Source organism: Castor canadensis, chromosome 11, assembly GCF_047511655.1.
Source record: "Castor canadensis chromosome 11, mCasCan1.hap1v2, whole genome shotgun sequence".
Classification (NCBI taxonomy): Eukaryota; Metazoa; Chordata; class Mammalia; order Rodentia; family Castoridae; genus Castor; species Castor canadensis.
In genome coordinates this window covers 12,403,052-12,419,807 of record NC_133396.1, presented here as the reverse complement: position 1 = coordinate 12,419,807, position 16,756 = coordinate 12,403,052, and the positions used below count along the sequence as shown (strand labels likewise).

The following is a 16,756-nucleotide window of genomic DNA, read 5'->3' as shown; positions in this document are numbered from 1 at the left end:
AAATCCCTAAGCTTTGGCACCATGCCTGATCCAATTTACTTTCTGGTTCTGAGAATTTCTGATACCTGGCAGGAGGCAAGGGAACTAGAAGAGAAAGAGGAAGACCATTCATTTTGAACTCTTCAGGTCCTGAAATCTCCTTCACATCTCCCACCTCCCATGATCCAAGGAAATACAGGGGCCTGACCCAGGAGGAAACTAAGGCAGAATTCACCCCAGCAGTGGTGTCCACAGCCTGCTTCTCTGTGCCAGGGAATGAGGCTGCTATTTCTCAGTCATGGACGCTTGCCTCTCTGACCCACTGGAAGTCCCAAACCCAGCTTCTCCAAGCACTGAGAAGCTTAGCACACACTTTTTCCTTTTCTCTTCCTCTCATCGCAGCTGCTGGTCTGGACCTAGAGGAAGCAAAGAGGGAGCCGGAGGCATAGGACTGCATTTGCCATGCACAGTGTCCATTCTCACAGTATTTTATTTTTCTGCTTTGGGGCCTGTATTCTAACTTTTACTTCTCATATTCCTTTCCCAAGATATGGTATCTTCAACAACAACATAAAACAGTCCTATCCCTCACACAGACAAATTCACTCAAGTCCCTTGACACCTAACACTTGGTGTTAGGGACCATGAGCACAGACAGGCCATGAGCAGACCCCAGCCAGACACAGTGCATGTCCTTTTCCCGCTGGGCGGGCACCAACACTAAACAGCAACTCCTGATAATCCAACTCTAACCCCAGAGGAAGAGGAGCTGGTAACAGGCATGGGGAATACAGGCAGACAGGGGAAGAATACAGGGGAGGCTCGGAAAAGATGGGGGACCCCATACTCACAGGACATCGGTGCACCAGCCAATATGCCTTCTCCTGGCAATCCAGTGCATACCTGTCTGCCTTGTTCCTTTCCTTTCCAGTCCTGAAAAAACAAAAACCATGTTGGAGGCCAGTCATACTGTGCATCTGTTGGTCCATGATAGTCTCCATTCTTGATAACCCAGAAGCTCTCTTTCAATCTTCCCAAATTATTCATGGGTGCTACAGTAGCAATAAACATAGCAAAGCACTAATTTCACAATTAGGCACCAGTTAAATTCAAACTACTTTTCCATGAATTAACTCATCAGACCCTAGTTAATCCTCCCCATCACCTTTTCTAAATTTACAGTTCAGGGAACTGAAGCAAAGAGGAATTTGCCTTGGCAAGGCCACTATCAGCAGGTGGCAAAAGTCCAGTTCTCCTTGATGACACCAGGCTGCAATGAGATAGGTCATGCTGCCATGACCAGACTTAAAATCATATCAACTTCACTACTGGGGTGAGCAGGAATGACCCTCTGGGCTGGCATTTGTCCCCCTGGCTTCTTGCTGTTTCCCCACTTTAGTGAACAACGTGATCAACATCTAGACAAATAGGTAATGCCTCAGTCGGTATGGAGAGATGCTTGGCTCAGGGGTCCTCTTATCCCCCTAACCTGTTAGTCCTCTGTCTCTCCAAAGAGTTCAGCCACGTCAGGGCTTTTTCTGAGCCTGACTGGTGATTGTCAAAGGCTCTTTTCCTCTTATCTCTGTACTCCCTCTTTCCCATTGCCCATAGGAAGTGGCTGGGCCTCCCTCCTACAGGAGGGAGAGAACACTAATTATCACACTGAGGGCCCCATTCAGTCCATTTCTGGGGTGAGCAATGTGCCCCCATTTATTAAAGCTTGTTTTCCTAGGCAACATGAGATGACGCACAAGCTGTCACCATGACAGTCGGTGGATTTATTTCCCTGTTAATGTACTGTGAACAACATAATAACCTCCAGAGAGCCAGCTGGGTGAACAGTGCCATTCCGGCATGGTGTTTTACCAACCTCCCCTGAAAATCAAATATAAACACTGTCACTCCTGCTTCCCCTCAACAGCCTAACTGGATTTTCCATCAGGTTAACTAGCCCCTGTCCTGGGGAGGCTGGGCCACATTTGGCCTGAGGCACTGTGGGGTTCCCATGATGCCAGGCGGCCTTGTAAACAGAGCCAGTCTTTAACTTCTCCCGTGGTCCTTTCTGACTTTGCTTATCTGCTTCTCTGTGATAGATATTAATGGCGAGAGTCATGGTGGATGGAATTAAAACTGTCAGCAAACTAGGAATTTTTCTAGTTGGTCATATGATGATTTTTTAAATAACAGCACGTGTTTCGTCTTTTATTCACTCATGTATGTATTGATCTTCCACCATGTTCCAGTTTGTTGGTGAGCCAAATACATAGGCCCAGCCTTTGAGTAGACATCACACAGTCAACAAGTAAAATACAGACTTGCAAAAGGCATTGTGTGTTATAGGGAGATATTCAGGGCACTATAATGTAGGCTCAGGGATGGTGTGCATCTATAGTCATTTTTAAATACGTCTACTATTCTTTGACACTCGTTCCATTGACAAGAGATGTCATAACCCCTCCCCTTGAAACCTGGTGGGTTTCTGTGATGGTTCTGAGACAGAAAATTTAGGGAAAGTACCCAAACCAGGTCATGGGGGACAGGTGTGTCTCAGGGGGGAAAGGTGACCTAGCTCCACCAAGAACCACCCCAAAATGCCCCTTTTGGTTTTTGTGGGTTTTTTTGGCAGTACTGGGGTTTGAACTTAGGACTTCACACTTGTTAGGAAGGCACTCTACCACTTAAGCAACTCCACCAGCCCAAAATGCACCTTTTGACATAGCATCTTCATCTGAACCCAAGCTGGAGCATGCACACAAGAGCCCCTAATAACAACTCATTGGAGTCACATGTGCAGTCAATCACCAAAGCCACTCCTAAGAACCACCAAAATCTCTTCTTGCTCACCCATTGCCATAAATACGCATCCAAACCAAGGCACTGGTGCTCTTGAGCTACAGGTGCTGCACTTAAGCCACCTTGCTCAGAGCCTGCTTCTCCCTGCCCCCCTTCCTTGAGGAGTGTACTTTCTTGCTTTCATTCATCTTTCACTCTCAATAAAACACTGCTGTTACTTTGCAATCTGTGTGTCTAGACCCAATTCTTTGTTTGGGACACCAAGGACCTGAGATTTTCTCAACCAGGGTCTTCTGAGGCCACCCACTGGTAACAGTTCTGACCAACACAGTATGTCCAAAATGACGCTGTGTAATTTTTGAGGCTGGGCCACAAAAGTGGGAGAGCTGCAACATGTGCTCTGGAAGCCTTCTCTAAGCAACCTGACTCTCCCAATGCCACCACGCTGAGAGGAAGCTCAAGCTGTGCCACATAGAGGGCCCAGAAGCTGCCAAAAGAGAGCAGGGAATTCCAGCAGGCCCCCAGCTCTGGTCATCTGACTGCAACCACTTGAGAAGCTCAGAGTTAGAACCATTCAGCCAAGTCCTTCCTGAATCCCTGACCTTTGAAAATCATGACAGGTAATAAAAGAATCGTTGCTGTTTTGAGTCATTAAGTGTAGGGTGATCTGAGAGCAACAAACGTGTTATCAGAACAGCCTCTTTGGAGAAGTGACATTTCAAGGGAGCATTCTCTATGACAGCTTAGAGGAAGTCAAGTCACATGATCCTAACTGTGTTTCAAAAATGGGAGCAGGGCTGGTTGTGGTTCAGTGGCAAAGTGCTTGCCTAGCTTGTGTAAGAGGTCCCATCCCCAATGTCACCAAAAAAAAAAAAAAAAAAAAGGGGTGGGGGAGCAAAAAGAGAGCAGAAAGACCCACAGAGTGGGAGAAAATATTTGCCAGCTACACATCAGACAAAGGACTGATAACCAGAATATATAGGGAACTTAAAAAACTAAATTCTCCCAAAACTAATGAACCAATAAAGAAATGGGCAAATGAACTAAACAGAACTTTCTCAAAAGAAGAAATTCAAATGGCCAAAAAACACATGAAAAAATGCTCACCATCTCTAGCAATAAAGGAAATGCAAATTAAAACCACGCTAAGATTCCACCTCACCCCTGTTAGAATAGCCATCATCAGCAACACCACCAACAACAGGTGTTGGCAAGGATGCGGGGAAAAAGGAACCCTCTTACACTGTTGGTGGGAATGTAGACTAGTACAACCACTCTGGAAAAAAATTTGGAGGCTACTTAAAAAGCTGGACATCGATCTACCATTTGATCCAGCAATACCACTCTTGGGGATATACCCAAAAGACTGTTACTCCAGAGGCACCTGCACATCCATGTTTATTGCGGCACTATTCACAATAGCCAAGTTATGGAAACAGCCAAGATGCCCCAGCACTGACGAATGGATCAAGAAAATGTGGTATCTATACACAATGGAATTTTATGCAGCCATGAAGAAGAATGAAATGTTATCATTCGCTGGTAAATGGATGGAATTGGAGAACATCATTCTGAGTGAGGTTAGCCTGGCTCAAAAAACCAAAAATCGTATGTTCTCCCTCATATGTGGACATTAGATCAAGGGCAAACACAACAAGGGGATTGGACTATGAGCACATGATAAAAGCGAGAGCACACAAGGGAGGGGTGAGGATAGGTAAGACACCTAAAAAACTAGCTAGCATTTGTTGCCCTTAATGCAGAGAAACTAAAGCAGATACCTTAAAGCAACTGAGGCCAATAGGAAAAGGGGACCAGGAACTAGAGAAAAGGTTAGATTAAAAAGAATTAACCTAGAAGATAACACCCACGCACAGGAAATCAATGTGAGTCAATGCCCTGTATAGCTATCCTTATCTCAACCAGCAAAACCCCTTGTTCCTTCCTATTATTGCTTATACTCTCTCTACAACAAAATTAGAGATAAGGGCAAAATAGTTTCTGCTGGGTATTGAGGCGGGGGTGAGGGAGGGGGCGGAGTGGGTGGTAAGGGAGGGGGTGGGGGCAGGGGGGAAAATGACCCAAGCCTAGTATGCACATATGAATAATAAAAGAAAAAGGAAAAAAAAAAAAGAGAGCAGAAAGGCAGTTGGGAGGACACTGTCACGGTCCAGTTCACAGTGAGGTTAGTTCCACCTGGATGTGGCAGTGTTAGTGGGCAGGAATCACATTTAGTAGGAGGGACTCTGAGGTAAATGGATGTGGGACATTGCCAGGAGGGATGGGATGGACAGTGGTTCACTGCACTAAAGTGAGTAATCCTGGAGGAAAAGGACTGGACAGTGAGGGAGCGACACATTCTATGCAAGCAGTGAGATGCTGAGCCTAGAACTCAGAAGAGGGGTTCAGCATAATAACAACTACTACTACTGCTACCCCAGCCAGGTGCAGTGGCTCATGCCTGTAATCCCAGCTAACTTAGAGGCAGAGATGAGGACAATCATGGTTGAAGGGTATTTATTACGACAGTCTAACTTCCTCCTGATTGATATACTCTCCTCCCACCCCACTTACCGTCCCTAACATTTACATCTGGTTCTCATGGGCAAGGCAGAGCCCTCCAGGGGATGTTTGACTCCAATTCTTCTGTGGACAACAGGAAAATGCAAGCGAGTATTAAAGTGTGAATCAACTTGTGGCCCCGGCGGCCCTCAGCACAAGGCCCTCTGATAACTGTCTGTCGGTAGCGCTCCAGTGAGCAGCATGCCAGCTTCTGCCCAGTCCATGCTTTGCGCTCTGCTCCAGTCATAAGAAATGTTTCCCTTCTTCCCGCCTCCAGACTGTGGGTCTGTCTGCTTAGAACAACCTTCTTGGTACCCCACCTCTCCTTTGCACCCACCATCACCATCCCTCACCTGGATATGTTCTAAGCAGCAACCAAGTTCAATGCCATTTCTGCAGCTGGCCATGCAAACTCCTGCTGTGTGGTGTGGTCCTCATGCCACAGTAGGTCATGGTTTGACCGCCTGGCCCACTAGACTATGTCCGTTTTTCTCCGGGCCGAACTCAGATGCTCAGTAAAGACTTACTTTAAAAGAAAACAAAAAGCCTGTAATTCCAGCTTCTCTGGAGGCAGAGGCAGCAGGAGGTTTATAAATTAGAGGCCAGCCTGGGCAAAGTTAGCAACACCCTATCTCAAAGACAAAATACAAACAAGAGGACTTGGGGCGTGGTTCAAGATGTAGAGTGCTTGCCTAGCACATGTGAGGCCCTAGGTTCATTCCCCAGTACTGCAAAAATAAAAAAATTCAAAGGAAACAAAAAGGAGAGGAGGGACAACCAGAAGACAGGTGTGATCCCTTTATACTCACCTGTACTGCTCTTTGGCCTGCATGATAACAAAGTCCCACTTGTAGTTAATTTTCTTATTCAAGAAATTGTAATTTTCCTAGAGAAGGAAGACAAAAAATAAGAACAGTGAGCCTCATGGCGTAGGCCACATTCACCAGTGAAAGCCATAAGCCAACCAGGGCCTGCCCTTCTCCCTGCAGCTGCAGTCCACCCAGCTTTGCAGTGGCCTTTGTTCATTCAAGGAACAGCATGGAATCCTCAAAAACCTTTTCTACAAGCCTTGTTTTTATTAGTTTGGTTTAGTGTTGTTTAAAATAAATTATCTCAAATCTGCCTGGCATGGTGTGCACATCTATAATCCCAGCGCTTGGAAGGTTTAGGCAGGAGGATGGTAAGTTCAAGGCAAGCCTAGGCTACATAGCAAGACCCTATCTCAAGAAATATTTTAATTAAGATAAAATAAATTTATCCCAAATCTCATTAGGAAGAGGAGAGAAATGGAGTCATACATGGAAAATCAATATTCAACAATGGAACATCAAAACACCACAAAGTATGTACAAAAATATCACAATGAAACCCAAGATTTTGTGCAATTGATATATGTTAATAAAAAATTCATGAAAATAGGCTGTAACATTGGTGTGATGTTAGCTCTTCTAAAAACATGGGGTTTTGTTGCTGTTGGATTTGGTTTTGGTGGTACTGGGGTTTGAACTCAAGGCTTCAAGTTTGCTAGGCAGGCATTCTACCACTTGAACCATTCCACCAGCCCTAAAAACGTGCTTTTAAAAAGTTAAAACAGAGCAATATTATTGCCCTCTGCCAGAAATGTTAGCCTTCTGAGGGTTAGAGTGTGCTCTTTGGGAAACTGAATTCACATAGCTGCGAACAGAAGTCTATACTATTACTTTTGTATCATAAGCTCAAGTTCAAATGTGTTCATGAAGGGCTGTCCATTATTATACATGTTAGTTAAGTCATATTCTTTTGGGACTGCAAAAGAAATAAGATAGACACTGTGTGCCCAACGGCCACTGAATTAAAGGACTAAATTATAACGTGAGAAACTGAAGCTGGACACAAGGAATAGTTAACTTCAGTGAGTTTCTTCTATACAAGTCAGTAGATGGATGGATGGATGGATGGATGGAAAGGGCACAGACAAATGTAGTAACGTGGGGAAGGGGAAAAACAGATCATGACAATATTCTACTCTACTGAAATAAACTACATTAAAACATCTCTGTACCTTTTCATATTCCTCTAAAATCCCTTTCTTCTTGATATTTCGCTTGGCTAGATAAATGGCTGGAAAAGAAAGCAATGGCATTTTCCATCAGCATCATATTTCAAAACCCCTCCAGCTTCTCTCTGCATGAGGCTGCCATGCTCAGAAAGCTGGAAAGGATGCTCAGAAGACCTGGTCCCTTCCCCCAGGGATACTCTCCATACAGATGTGAGCTAAAGAAAGGTCATGGTGACAGCAAGGCAAATGTCACCAAAGCACAGCAAGTAAATAAGCAGTGTGTTAGCATAAGCCAAGGCATAGGAGGTGGTGAAGTATTTACCATAATCTGTATCTTCAGCTGGCCACTGCTGGGTGGGCCAGAAATATGGTGTCTACAAAAAGAAAGCAGAAAAACCATGCTTACCCACTGGGTTGGGACCTCATGGACACCCCCCACCCCAAGCTCTGTGATGGAAGAGGTAAAGCCACCTTAATCCACCCCACTATTTCTAAATTCCTGATCCATGAGGATATGAGGTCAACCTACTATCTTTCCAAATAAGATCAACCCCACACTAACACCCAAGGTCAAGGTCAAAACTTACCTGAAAACGGTAGAGGCTGCTGTCAGGCTTGAGAATGAGATTCTTGGGGTCTTGCAGAGGGTAAATGTAACCATACTTAACAATAAAGTTGCCCAAATTCTGTGCCTCTGGTGGGGAGGGAAGCAGTTCAGATATGGACGTTAAGAGCAGGGACCAAAGGCAGAAGAAGCTCATTGCCCAGCCTCCACACAACACCCCAAACTCCAGATGAGTGCACCATCCTATCAGCACAGCACCTGAGGAGTGCTGTGGTTCCTGAACTTGACTGTGGACAAGCATGGACTGGGGAGATGGGGAGAATGATAAAAGGAGGATTCCCAGATCCTGTCTCCAGGAGTGACGACTCAGTAAGTCTAGATGGGAACCAACAAACATGAATGTTAAGGGGTACCACAGGAGGACCACTACAGGCAACGTGGGGGTGATGAATGGTTGGTAAAGCTATGAAGATTTATCTCTAGGCTCACTGGGAATATTAACTTATCACAACTATCCCATGTGCAACTCTGCCTGCATCCATATCCTTCCACTCCTACCACCTCACTTTAATTTCCGCCCACTCCACTTTGTTTGGAAGCAAAGCCATGTGTCTGGATTTGCATCAATTAAAGGAAAATCTTCCTGGTTCTTGCTCAGAAGCAAGAGGCAAGCAACTCTCCATCCTCTATTGGAAAATCTCTCCCTCCCATTTCTCCAGAATCACCCTGCCCTGGGCCCCAGCTTGCATCCCATTCCATCTTTAGGAAGCCTTCCTCCCCAGCCCCTTCTCTTCAAGCCCCACTCCCTCCATCACAGACCAGACTCTCCGTTTTCTTGCCTTGTACCAACAGCCTTTCTTCTATTAAGTCTGGTCCCCAGATTCATTTCTTTTCTTTTTAGTTTTGTGGGATTGAAGTTTGAACTCAGGGCTTTGTGCTTGCAAAGCAGGTGCTCTACCATTTGATCCACAGCTTCAGTCCATTTTGCTCTTGCTATTTTGGAGATGGAGTCTCTTGAACCATTTTCCCCAGCTGACCTTGAACCACAATCCTTGGCCCCAGATTCTTTCCCTCCACTCCATCCTATAAGATGCTGCCAAACATTTGAGCTTAAGTGCAGTTATCAAACACTTGCCAGGCTCAAAAGCTGTCCATGACTTCCTCACACCTATCTCTAGATAAAATCTGAATCTTCAAACACTGGGTGTAGAGCCAGGGGCACCCTCCCTCTATACCCAGCTGACATCATGACTTCCAATTTCCCCTCATTCCTCCTCCATTTCCCATTCATTCCATTTCTGTACTATCTCACATCTCTAGACAGACTGTCTTTGTTCCTCTTTGCCAATTCATGAGAATCACTTCTTTCCAGACCATGTGCAAGCAGCACTTCCTCTGAGAAGTCTTTTTTGACTGAATCTTCCCCAACTTCCCCTGTTATTTACAAGCTCTTAATTCTCTACATGAAGTAACTATTACAACCCCCAAAGTATCATATCTTTGCTTTTTATTATGGGTTCTTTTATGTTACTCTAATTAAAATGTAAATTTTTTAGAGACACCTGCAAAGTCTCCATTTAATTTTCCTTGTGGTGCAGTTAACAATAACTAAGAGCAGAACAAACCCTTACCCAGATTGGAGATCCAAAGGCGCTGAACAATCCACTGTAGAACATCACCTCCTGCAAAACAGACAGATATCCAGTCACTGTCTCAGCCTCCTACCCATCCCTAGAGGGTCAGTCCTCCTGCATGTGCTTGCCTGCCTGATCTCCTCCCCGCTTGGCAGTGATCTTGTCCCTCTTCTGCTCAAAATCCTCAGGGACCTTCCCCTCTCCACTCATATGGTCAGTCAAAACTCTGCAGCCTGAAATTCAGGGCCATCCACGATCTGACTCCAGCAGCTCTGCAGCTTAACCTACCCTGTGCACATTCAATCTTGTCACACTCATCTTTTACCATACAACAATTTGTACACGGACCACTGTTCATCAACTGGCTGGTAAACAGACAGTCTAAACATTGAAAAACAAAATAGACCCAAGGCCATTTGCCTGAGAGAATCTGGATAGAGCTTAGACACATGTGAATAAGGAAGAAAAGAGGGACTGGGGACAGGGTTGGCACTCCCACACACCCCAAGTTCCCAGATGGGATTCTGAGGAGCCAGAGAATTCTAACTTTGAACCTGCTCTTCAGGTTGTGGTGAGGGTACTTTGGACGATGGGACATGGGCTTCATTTATACTCTTGCTTCAGGTCCTACAAATCTCAGGCACTGGTCTGAGAACAACGCAGAGTGAAGGCAGGCATGAAAAAGAGGCAGGGATGTCACACCCTCTTATCTAAGGCCTGAGGCAAGCCAACTTAACCCACTCCAGACAGAACTACTATAGGACCCATGGATTCCTTCTGAATCTGGGCCTCTGACCTCATAACAGGAAGATGCTCCTTGTAGGAGAAGGGCAGTGGCATTGCAGAAGGAAGAAAAGGGCCTGGAACCAAGAACCTCAACTCAGATGCCATCTTGCAAAAGTCAATGGCCATATTTTCCATCAACTTCTGCCATTTCTTCTAGTGACTTCCAGAGATGGCCCTTATGATACACTTACACTCCATTGGCTTAATTATCTGCCTACAGCTATGGCTGGGTGTGAACAACTTGCATCTCTTCCCTTCAAGTCCACACCCTAGGGCACAAATGCCCTTCTGTTGTCTTTATTGTCACCCATATGCCACCATTATTGCTTTCAGAGGACTCCCTTCTGTGGCTCTTAGTTTGGTTTACCTGTCTGGCAAAATTCTTCATCTAAAATCTTACTTAAAATCCTAGGCCAGGGCGTTAACATTCCAGCCCAAGTTTCTCTTTAAAGGCTACCCAGAGACATGCAGCCCAAGAGACAGCTCCAGGCAGACATCAGGCTGATTAACTCTGCACTGAGAAGGAGTCACAGGCTTTCTCATTAACTTGACTGCTTCCCAAAATAGACCAAATGAGATTATGGTGTCACCAGCATTGGCACCACATGGTCTATGCTGACAAAATGGTAGGCTGCTCAGGCTCCCACCTCAGGAAGCCCTGGGTCCCCTGCTATCTGAGAGATTGGATGGCCATTTGCTGTCATTAGCAATGCTGTTGGAGGACCAAGGTGCCTCCCCACTATCTGTTTCTATAGAAATTGGGATCCCCCTCAAATCCAGGAAGAGTAAGGGAAAATATGGCAGGGTGGGTGGCTTTACCTAAATCACAAACCAGCATGCCCTGTGTATAAGGAAGGAGAGCAACTCACACACACTGATGGACGAGATGGACTCAGAATCACAGAGCTGGACTCATATCTAAGCTCACTCATGAACGGGCTTCATGACATGGGGACAACTTCCTGAAACTCTGTGTCTCCATTTACAAAAAAGGGTGGTCATACCTACCCTGTCTTTATTATGGGTATAACAGATACAGCACAAGAGGGTGCTAGTTTTGGCTACCTGTCAAGCATCTGACACTCACCGGGCCCCTACCTAGTACTGGACCAGCAGTGCTAGACTGCTTCACCTAGTCAGTAGTCTTTTCTTAGACATACCTTACATCCTCTGCTACACTAAGCAGCAGGGTTACCCAGATGAGCAACACAAATATCTCCCCTCAAAGGATTCTGCAGTCCAGAATTAGTGAATTCAAGTCACCTTATTCCTGACAACCATGGCAGGGATGGGTTAGGTTAGGGATGCCTTTAAGAATTGCAACAGCTGCCTCATAAACAATGGGGGAAGGGCAGAGGCTCCCTGAAAAGCCTGCTCATTGGCCCCCACTCTTTGGATGCCCAAAGCTCCTGATTCTCACTTCCCCAAAAGTTTCCCTTGCTTCCTGAGCTGCCCTGCAGCCTCCCAGTCAACTCCCCTTTCACCTCAACAAGCCAGAGTCATTGTCCTGCTGCTGGCTCTCAAGGAACCCAAGTGACACATTGCTGGTGGGTCCCCTTCTTCCAAACAGTCAGAGGGAAATGGAAGTCTGGGAGCTAACATGCCTCCACGGGACTAGGGTGCTTTGATTGAAAAATACATAGTCAGGTCATGGAAAGGGTTAAGAGTGAGGGCTCATGTGGGCCAGTCCCTGGCTGTGCTTAGAGTTGTCTGCTTCTGCAGGTCACATGCCTTGTGTGGTACCTACTTTTTACTGCAAAGCCAAGATCATAAAGCATGGATAACAAAGCAACCAAATGCATTCTGAAGCTGGCGTCCAGCCCTTCTCTCAGCAGACCTTTAACCCCTACACAGAGCAGTGCCAGCCAGGAAGTCTACTATCATGGGGTTGCTCAGGTCTGAGTGTGAAAACTAGAAGGTAGAGAAGGATGGAGCAAGAAAAAAGCCCTTTTCTCCTGCCAAACAGAATTTTTTCCTGCTATCTGATTTCATTAAAACAAAAGCAAACAGAAAAATGATAGTAAAAGTTTCTAAAATTACCTCCTGGGAGTAATGGCTTCAAGTGACCTGTTGCTCAGAACAAAATTATAGTCCAAAAATTAACAAACTTATTCTATAAAGGGCAAGTTGTATGTTTCAGCTTTGTGGGCCCTAATACAGTCTCTGCACAACTCTATATTTTAATTCTGCTATTGGAGTGTAAAAGCAGCCAGAGCTAATACGTACGTGAATTGACATGGATATGTTCCAATACAACTTATTACAAACACAAACCTTAGGCCAAATTTGACCTGTGTGTCCAAGGTTGCCAACCCCCTTGTGGAGGTGTGTTTCAGGCCAAGATCAAGCCATGAGCTACATCACCTGTCATGGCATGAGGGACGCTGGTGACCAGGACCCTCTGGTTCTGCATTCTGACCCCAGTCTCCGGATTTTGCATGTCTTTCACCAGTGCTTCAATCTGTAAGACAGAGCAGGGAAAGTCGGCTGACTGGAACCATTCCAGAGTGGGATCCAAAGACATAAATGGGACCCACGGGTCTTCAGTCTAGTGTAGGAGCCAGACAGGCCCTGAGCAGCATCAGTGAGACCAGAACCACATGCATGCTTCATAGGCTCAGATGCCCCCCAGGCTGGGAGGGCTCTGAGAGTGCGTTTGGAGTTGGAGAGTCTGGAGAGATTTCAAGAGCAGATGGGCCTCAACAAAAAAAGGATTTTACTCAATAGAAAGTAAAAGAACACCACGTGCAAAGGCACAGTAGGATGACAGTTCCCCAAATGAGAAAGACAAAGAAGACAGGGAGATGAAGCTACAATCACAAGTGGAAGCCAGGTCACAGTGACCTTCACATGCCACTCCTGGAGAGTAGATTTTGTTCCAGTGGCTGTTGCTGGAGTGCATTTTGGAAGCACGCCCATGACAAAAAGAACATCAGGGTGTGAGGTGGTTTGCTAAGGTAGGAAAAAGCGGGGTGATCCATTCGAAGTTATTGCAGCAGTCCAGGCAAGGAACAATGGGGCTCCCATCCTGACCCTCCAATCTGTCAGATGAGCCTCTTGATTCCTTTAGAGTAATCCCTGGACCTCTCCCTGACCATTGCATTCAGACTACATGGTGGGCTACATAGTGGGAACCACCTGTCTTTCTGACTCTTCTCCTGCCTCTCCCCACTGGCTTCCTCTAGTCCAGCTACAGTGGCCACCTTACTGTTCCCAACCATGTCAAGCAGGCCCCCTCTGCCTGCACCAGTCTTCTCAAGAGATCTATTTAGCTCACCCCTTACCTTCCTTCCTCCTCAATATTCCCAGTACACCCATCCTGACTACTCAAAGTAGTCCATCCTGCTTGCTTTTTCTATCACATTTGCCTTCTAATATACAAAGTAATTTACTACTTTATTAAATTGTTTATTGTGTATCTTTCCTCACTCCGGGAAGTATGCTCTCTCTTCAAGGACTGGCCTTTTTCTGTTGTTGCTCCCTGCTGTGTTCCAACTGCCAGGAAGAGTGCCTGGCACATCGGAGGTATGTGATAAGCAGCTGATGGAGGAATTAATAAATAAATGAGAGCCACGGTGGGGAAGATGGTAGTACTCACCCTAGTGGAGTGCGTATTGACTGCACTTGCAAGTAATCAGGTATTTCAGTGACAGTGGCAGAATATAATGCTCAGGTTTCTAACTTACATGATCAGAAAGGCTGGGGATGAAGCTCAGTGGTAGAGGACTTACCCAGCATGCACAAAGTCCTAGGTTCCATCCCCACATCATAAAACAAAAAGCAAAGAAAGGAAAAGAAAGAACATGGTTCTTCTTTGGCTTGTTGGCTACAAAGGGCTGCTGAGGGACTCACAGTGACTAGAATGTGCCCAGAAGAGGCTGACCTAAGTTCAGTAGAGATGAGGGTCAGAGAGATGAATTACAGAGTCATGAATAATCAAGGATGTTGGAGCCAAAGAAAGTCAATAGACCATCCAAGAAAGACTGATCTGAAGGAAGACAGCACAAAGACATCCCTGTTTATCTTTAGAGTCATTTTTAATTTTTACTACTAAGTAATCTTTTCTGCAGGATATGGTGGTACATGCCTGTTTTTCCAGCTCTTGAGAAGTGGAAACAGGAGGATCTTGAGTTCAAGGCCAGCCTGGGCTACCTATTGAGACCCTGTCTCAAAAACACCAAACAAAACCAAAAGAGTTTCCACTTGAAAAAAAATTAAATGGAAACAAAATCAACTGCAGGATATTTTTAAAGAAATTGGATGTTTTATACTGGGTGTTTCTTTTGTCATTCAGAATTTGTGACTGATGTTGATCAAGCCTCACCTGCAGAGGTTCAAACTTCACATTCCCCAGTAAAGTCACCATTAATGGGGACACTCTTCCACATCCCTTGCCCTGGATGTGCTCACCAATGGTTAACCAGTCCTTCAACAACCAGATATAGCCATGGTGACTCTGGGAAACCAAAGAGAAGCAGCTGTAGTCCATAAAGCCAAGAGCCTACCTCTAATACTATTGTCCTTTCTATCCACAGGGAACACATTTTAATACCCTTGGAGGATGCCAGAAACCACAGATATATACTGGTTTCTCCTATATGCATATACCAGTGACAACATTTAGTTTAGAAATTAGATACGGTACGTGTTAGGGTGTGAGTCTGAGATGTCCCCCAAAGGCTCATGTGTTGAAGACTTGGTCCCCAGTGAAGTGGGGCTTTTGGGAAGTGATTGGATCATGAGGGCTCTGATGGATTAATCCACTGATGGGTTCATAATTTGATAAGTTATTGGGAGGTGATGGAAACAGGAAGTGGAATCTCTCTCTCTCTCTCTCTCTCTCCCCACCCCCTTTCTCTGAAATTTTCCACTTACTACTTTCAGACCCAAGTTGATGACAGGTAACAAACAGAGAAGAGTGAAACTGTGGATAAGGGGGACCAGGATACACTAGGACAACACGGACATCCACGGGATCATGAGAATGCCACAGCACCTGCAGAGTTGTCATAGGGTAGCACTCCTGAAGTGAATCACATATAACTAGCATAAAGGGGGCAGCAGAAAGGGAGAAAGAAGGCACCTCTGTTCTCCCAAACTGAAAGGCATCAGGTGCCAGAAACTCAGGACAGAAACCAGCAAATGAGAGCGAAGAGCCTCCCCAGCCTCCACCAGCCTGAAGCTCTCTGGTGAGACCTGGGAGCTGCACACACCAGGACATAATGCTCGTGGAGGGCTGCAGCTCACCCAGCCTGTCCACATTCTATCATTACTGGAAGTAAAGCAACTCCCTGAGATACCCGCTGCCCCTCAACTTAACTAACTTGGTTACATTGCCATTATTCCCCTGTCATTTAATAAAACAACACCCCCAATGCTAGGGGCCCATTACAGTGAGCAAAGTTGAAGGTGCCTGTAATTAGAAGAAAAAGAACCCCAAGTTCTCACATCCTCAGGAAGGGTTTCCTTTCTCTCTTAACTGAAGGATCTTGGGCAACTCACTTAACCTGTCTGAATTTCCTTCCTATTCCTTAAAATGGGAACCTTGGTAGGGTGTGCCCCACAAATTGATATGGTTCTGCTCTTAGAATCTAATTAAGTAACTGTGTAAGGATGCTTTATAAGGAGAAATGTATGTTCTATATGCATGAAGATATTCAGGTTGGATATTCCTTATCCCAAAATGTTTGGGAACAGAAGTGCTTCATATTTAAATTTTTTTTAAATTGTGGAATATTTGGATATACTTGATGTGTCTTAGGGATGGAACCCGAATAAGTCTAAATATGAAGCCCATTTTTGTTTCATGCACACTTTATACGTATAGCCTGTAGGTGATCTTATAGAACATTTTCAATAAGTTTGTGATGCAACAAAGTTTCATGGTGTGGACCTTTCCACTTGTGGCATCATGTATTATGATCAAATTTCAGCTTTTGGAGCACTTGGGATTTTGTATTTTTGAATTTGGGATTCTCAACCTATATAAGCATGAGGATAGATGCATTGTAAGGAAAGACATGTTAGTTGTACTTATTTTAGTACTGGTAGCATTCAAACAATTAATGCAGTTTTGAAACATGGCATGCAAGACTGTGTTTAGATGCCCAGGATTAAAAATCTAGCTCTTTTACCCAAACAGATATAGGTATTTATTGAGCATATATTAAGTGACCAGCACTGTGAGGAATACAACAAGGTCAAAGAAATACTCCCAGCCCTCAGAGAGTTGCAGAGACAGTCACATGAAAATCAAGCGTTTACTAATATAAAAGCTAGGTATCTGGATACAGAGAGAGCTCAGCTCAAACCCCTACTCCAATTTAGAATTTAGAGGTCTTAGGTAAATTGCCAAAGTTGGGTTGTAGCTCAGTAGTGGAGTATATGCTTGGTATACAT

At 45.1% G+C, this 16,756-nt stretch overlaps 1 protein-coding gene across 6 annotated transcripts in view; it reads right to left on the bottom strand.

The window, feature by feature from the left end:
* The window catches only part of Rgs9 (regulator of G protein signaling 9), a 104,250-nt gene that overhangs the window by 43,434 nt on the left and 44,060 nt on the right, over positions 1 to 16,756 (bottom strand). For 5 of the 6 annotated variants that reach the window (XM_074045286.1, XM_074045282.1, XM_074045283.1 and 2 more), the window contains 7 exons: positions 12,722 to 12,818; positions 9,569 to 9,619; positions 7,960 to 8,066; positions 7,695 to 7,746; positions 7,376 to 7,434; positions 6,144 to 6,220; positions 831 to 912 (listed from right to left, as the gene is read on the bottom strand). In XM_074045286.1, coding sequence (XP_073901387.1) covers positions 831 to 912; positions 6,144 to 6,220; positions 7,376 to 7,434; positions 7,695 to 7,746; positions 7,960 to 8,066; positions 9,569 to 9,619; positions 12,722 to 12,797 — 504 coding nt within the window. In that variant the 5' untranslated portion in view covers positions 12,798 to 12,818. The remainder of the gene's footprint in view (positions 1 to 830; positions 913 to 6,143; positions 6,221 to 7,375; positions 7,435 to 7,694; positions 7,747 to 7,959; positions 8,067 to 9,568; positions 9,620 to 12,721; positions 12,819 to 16,756) is intronic. The other variant, XM_074045288.1, reaches the window with a different exon arrangement.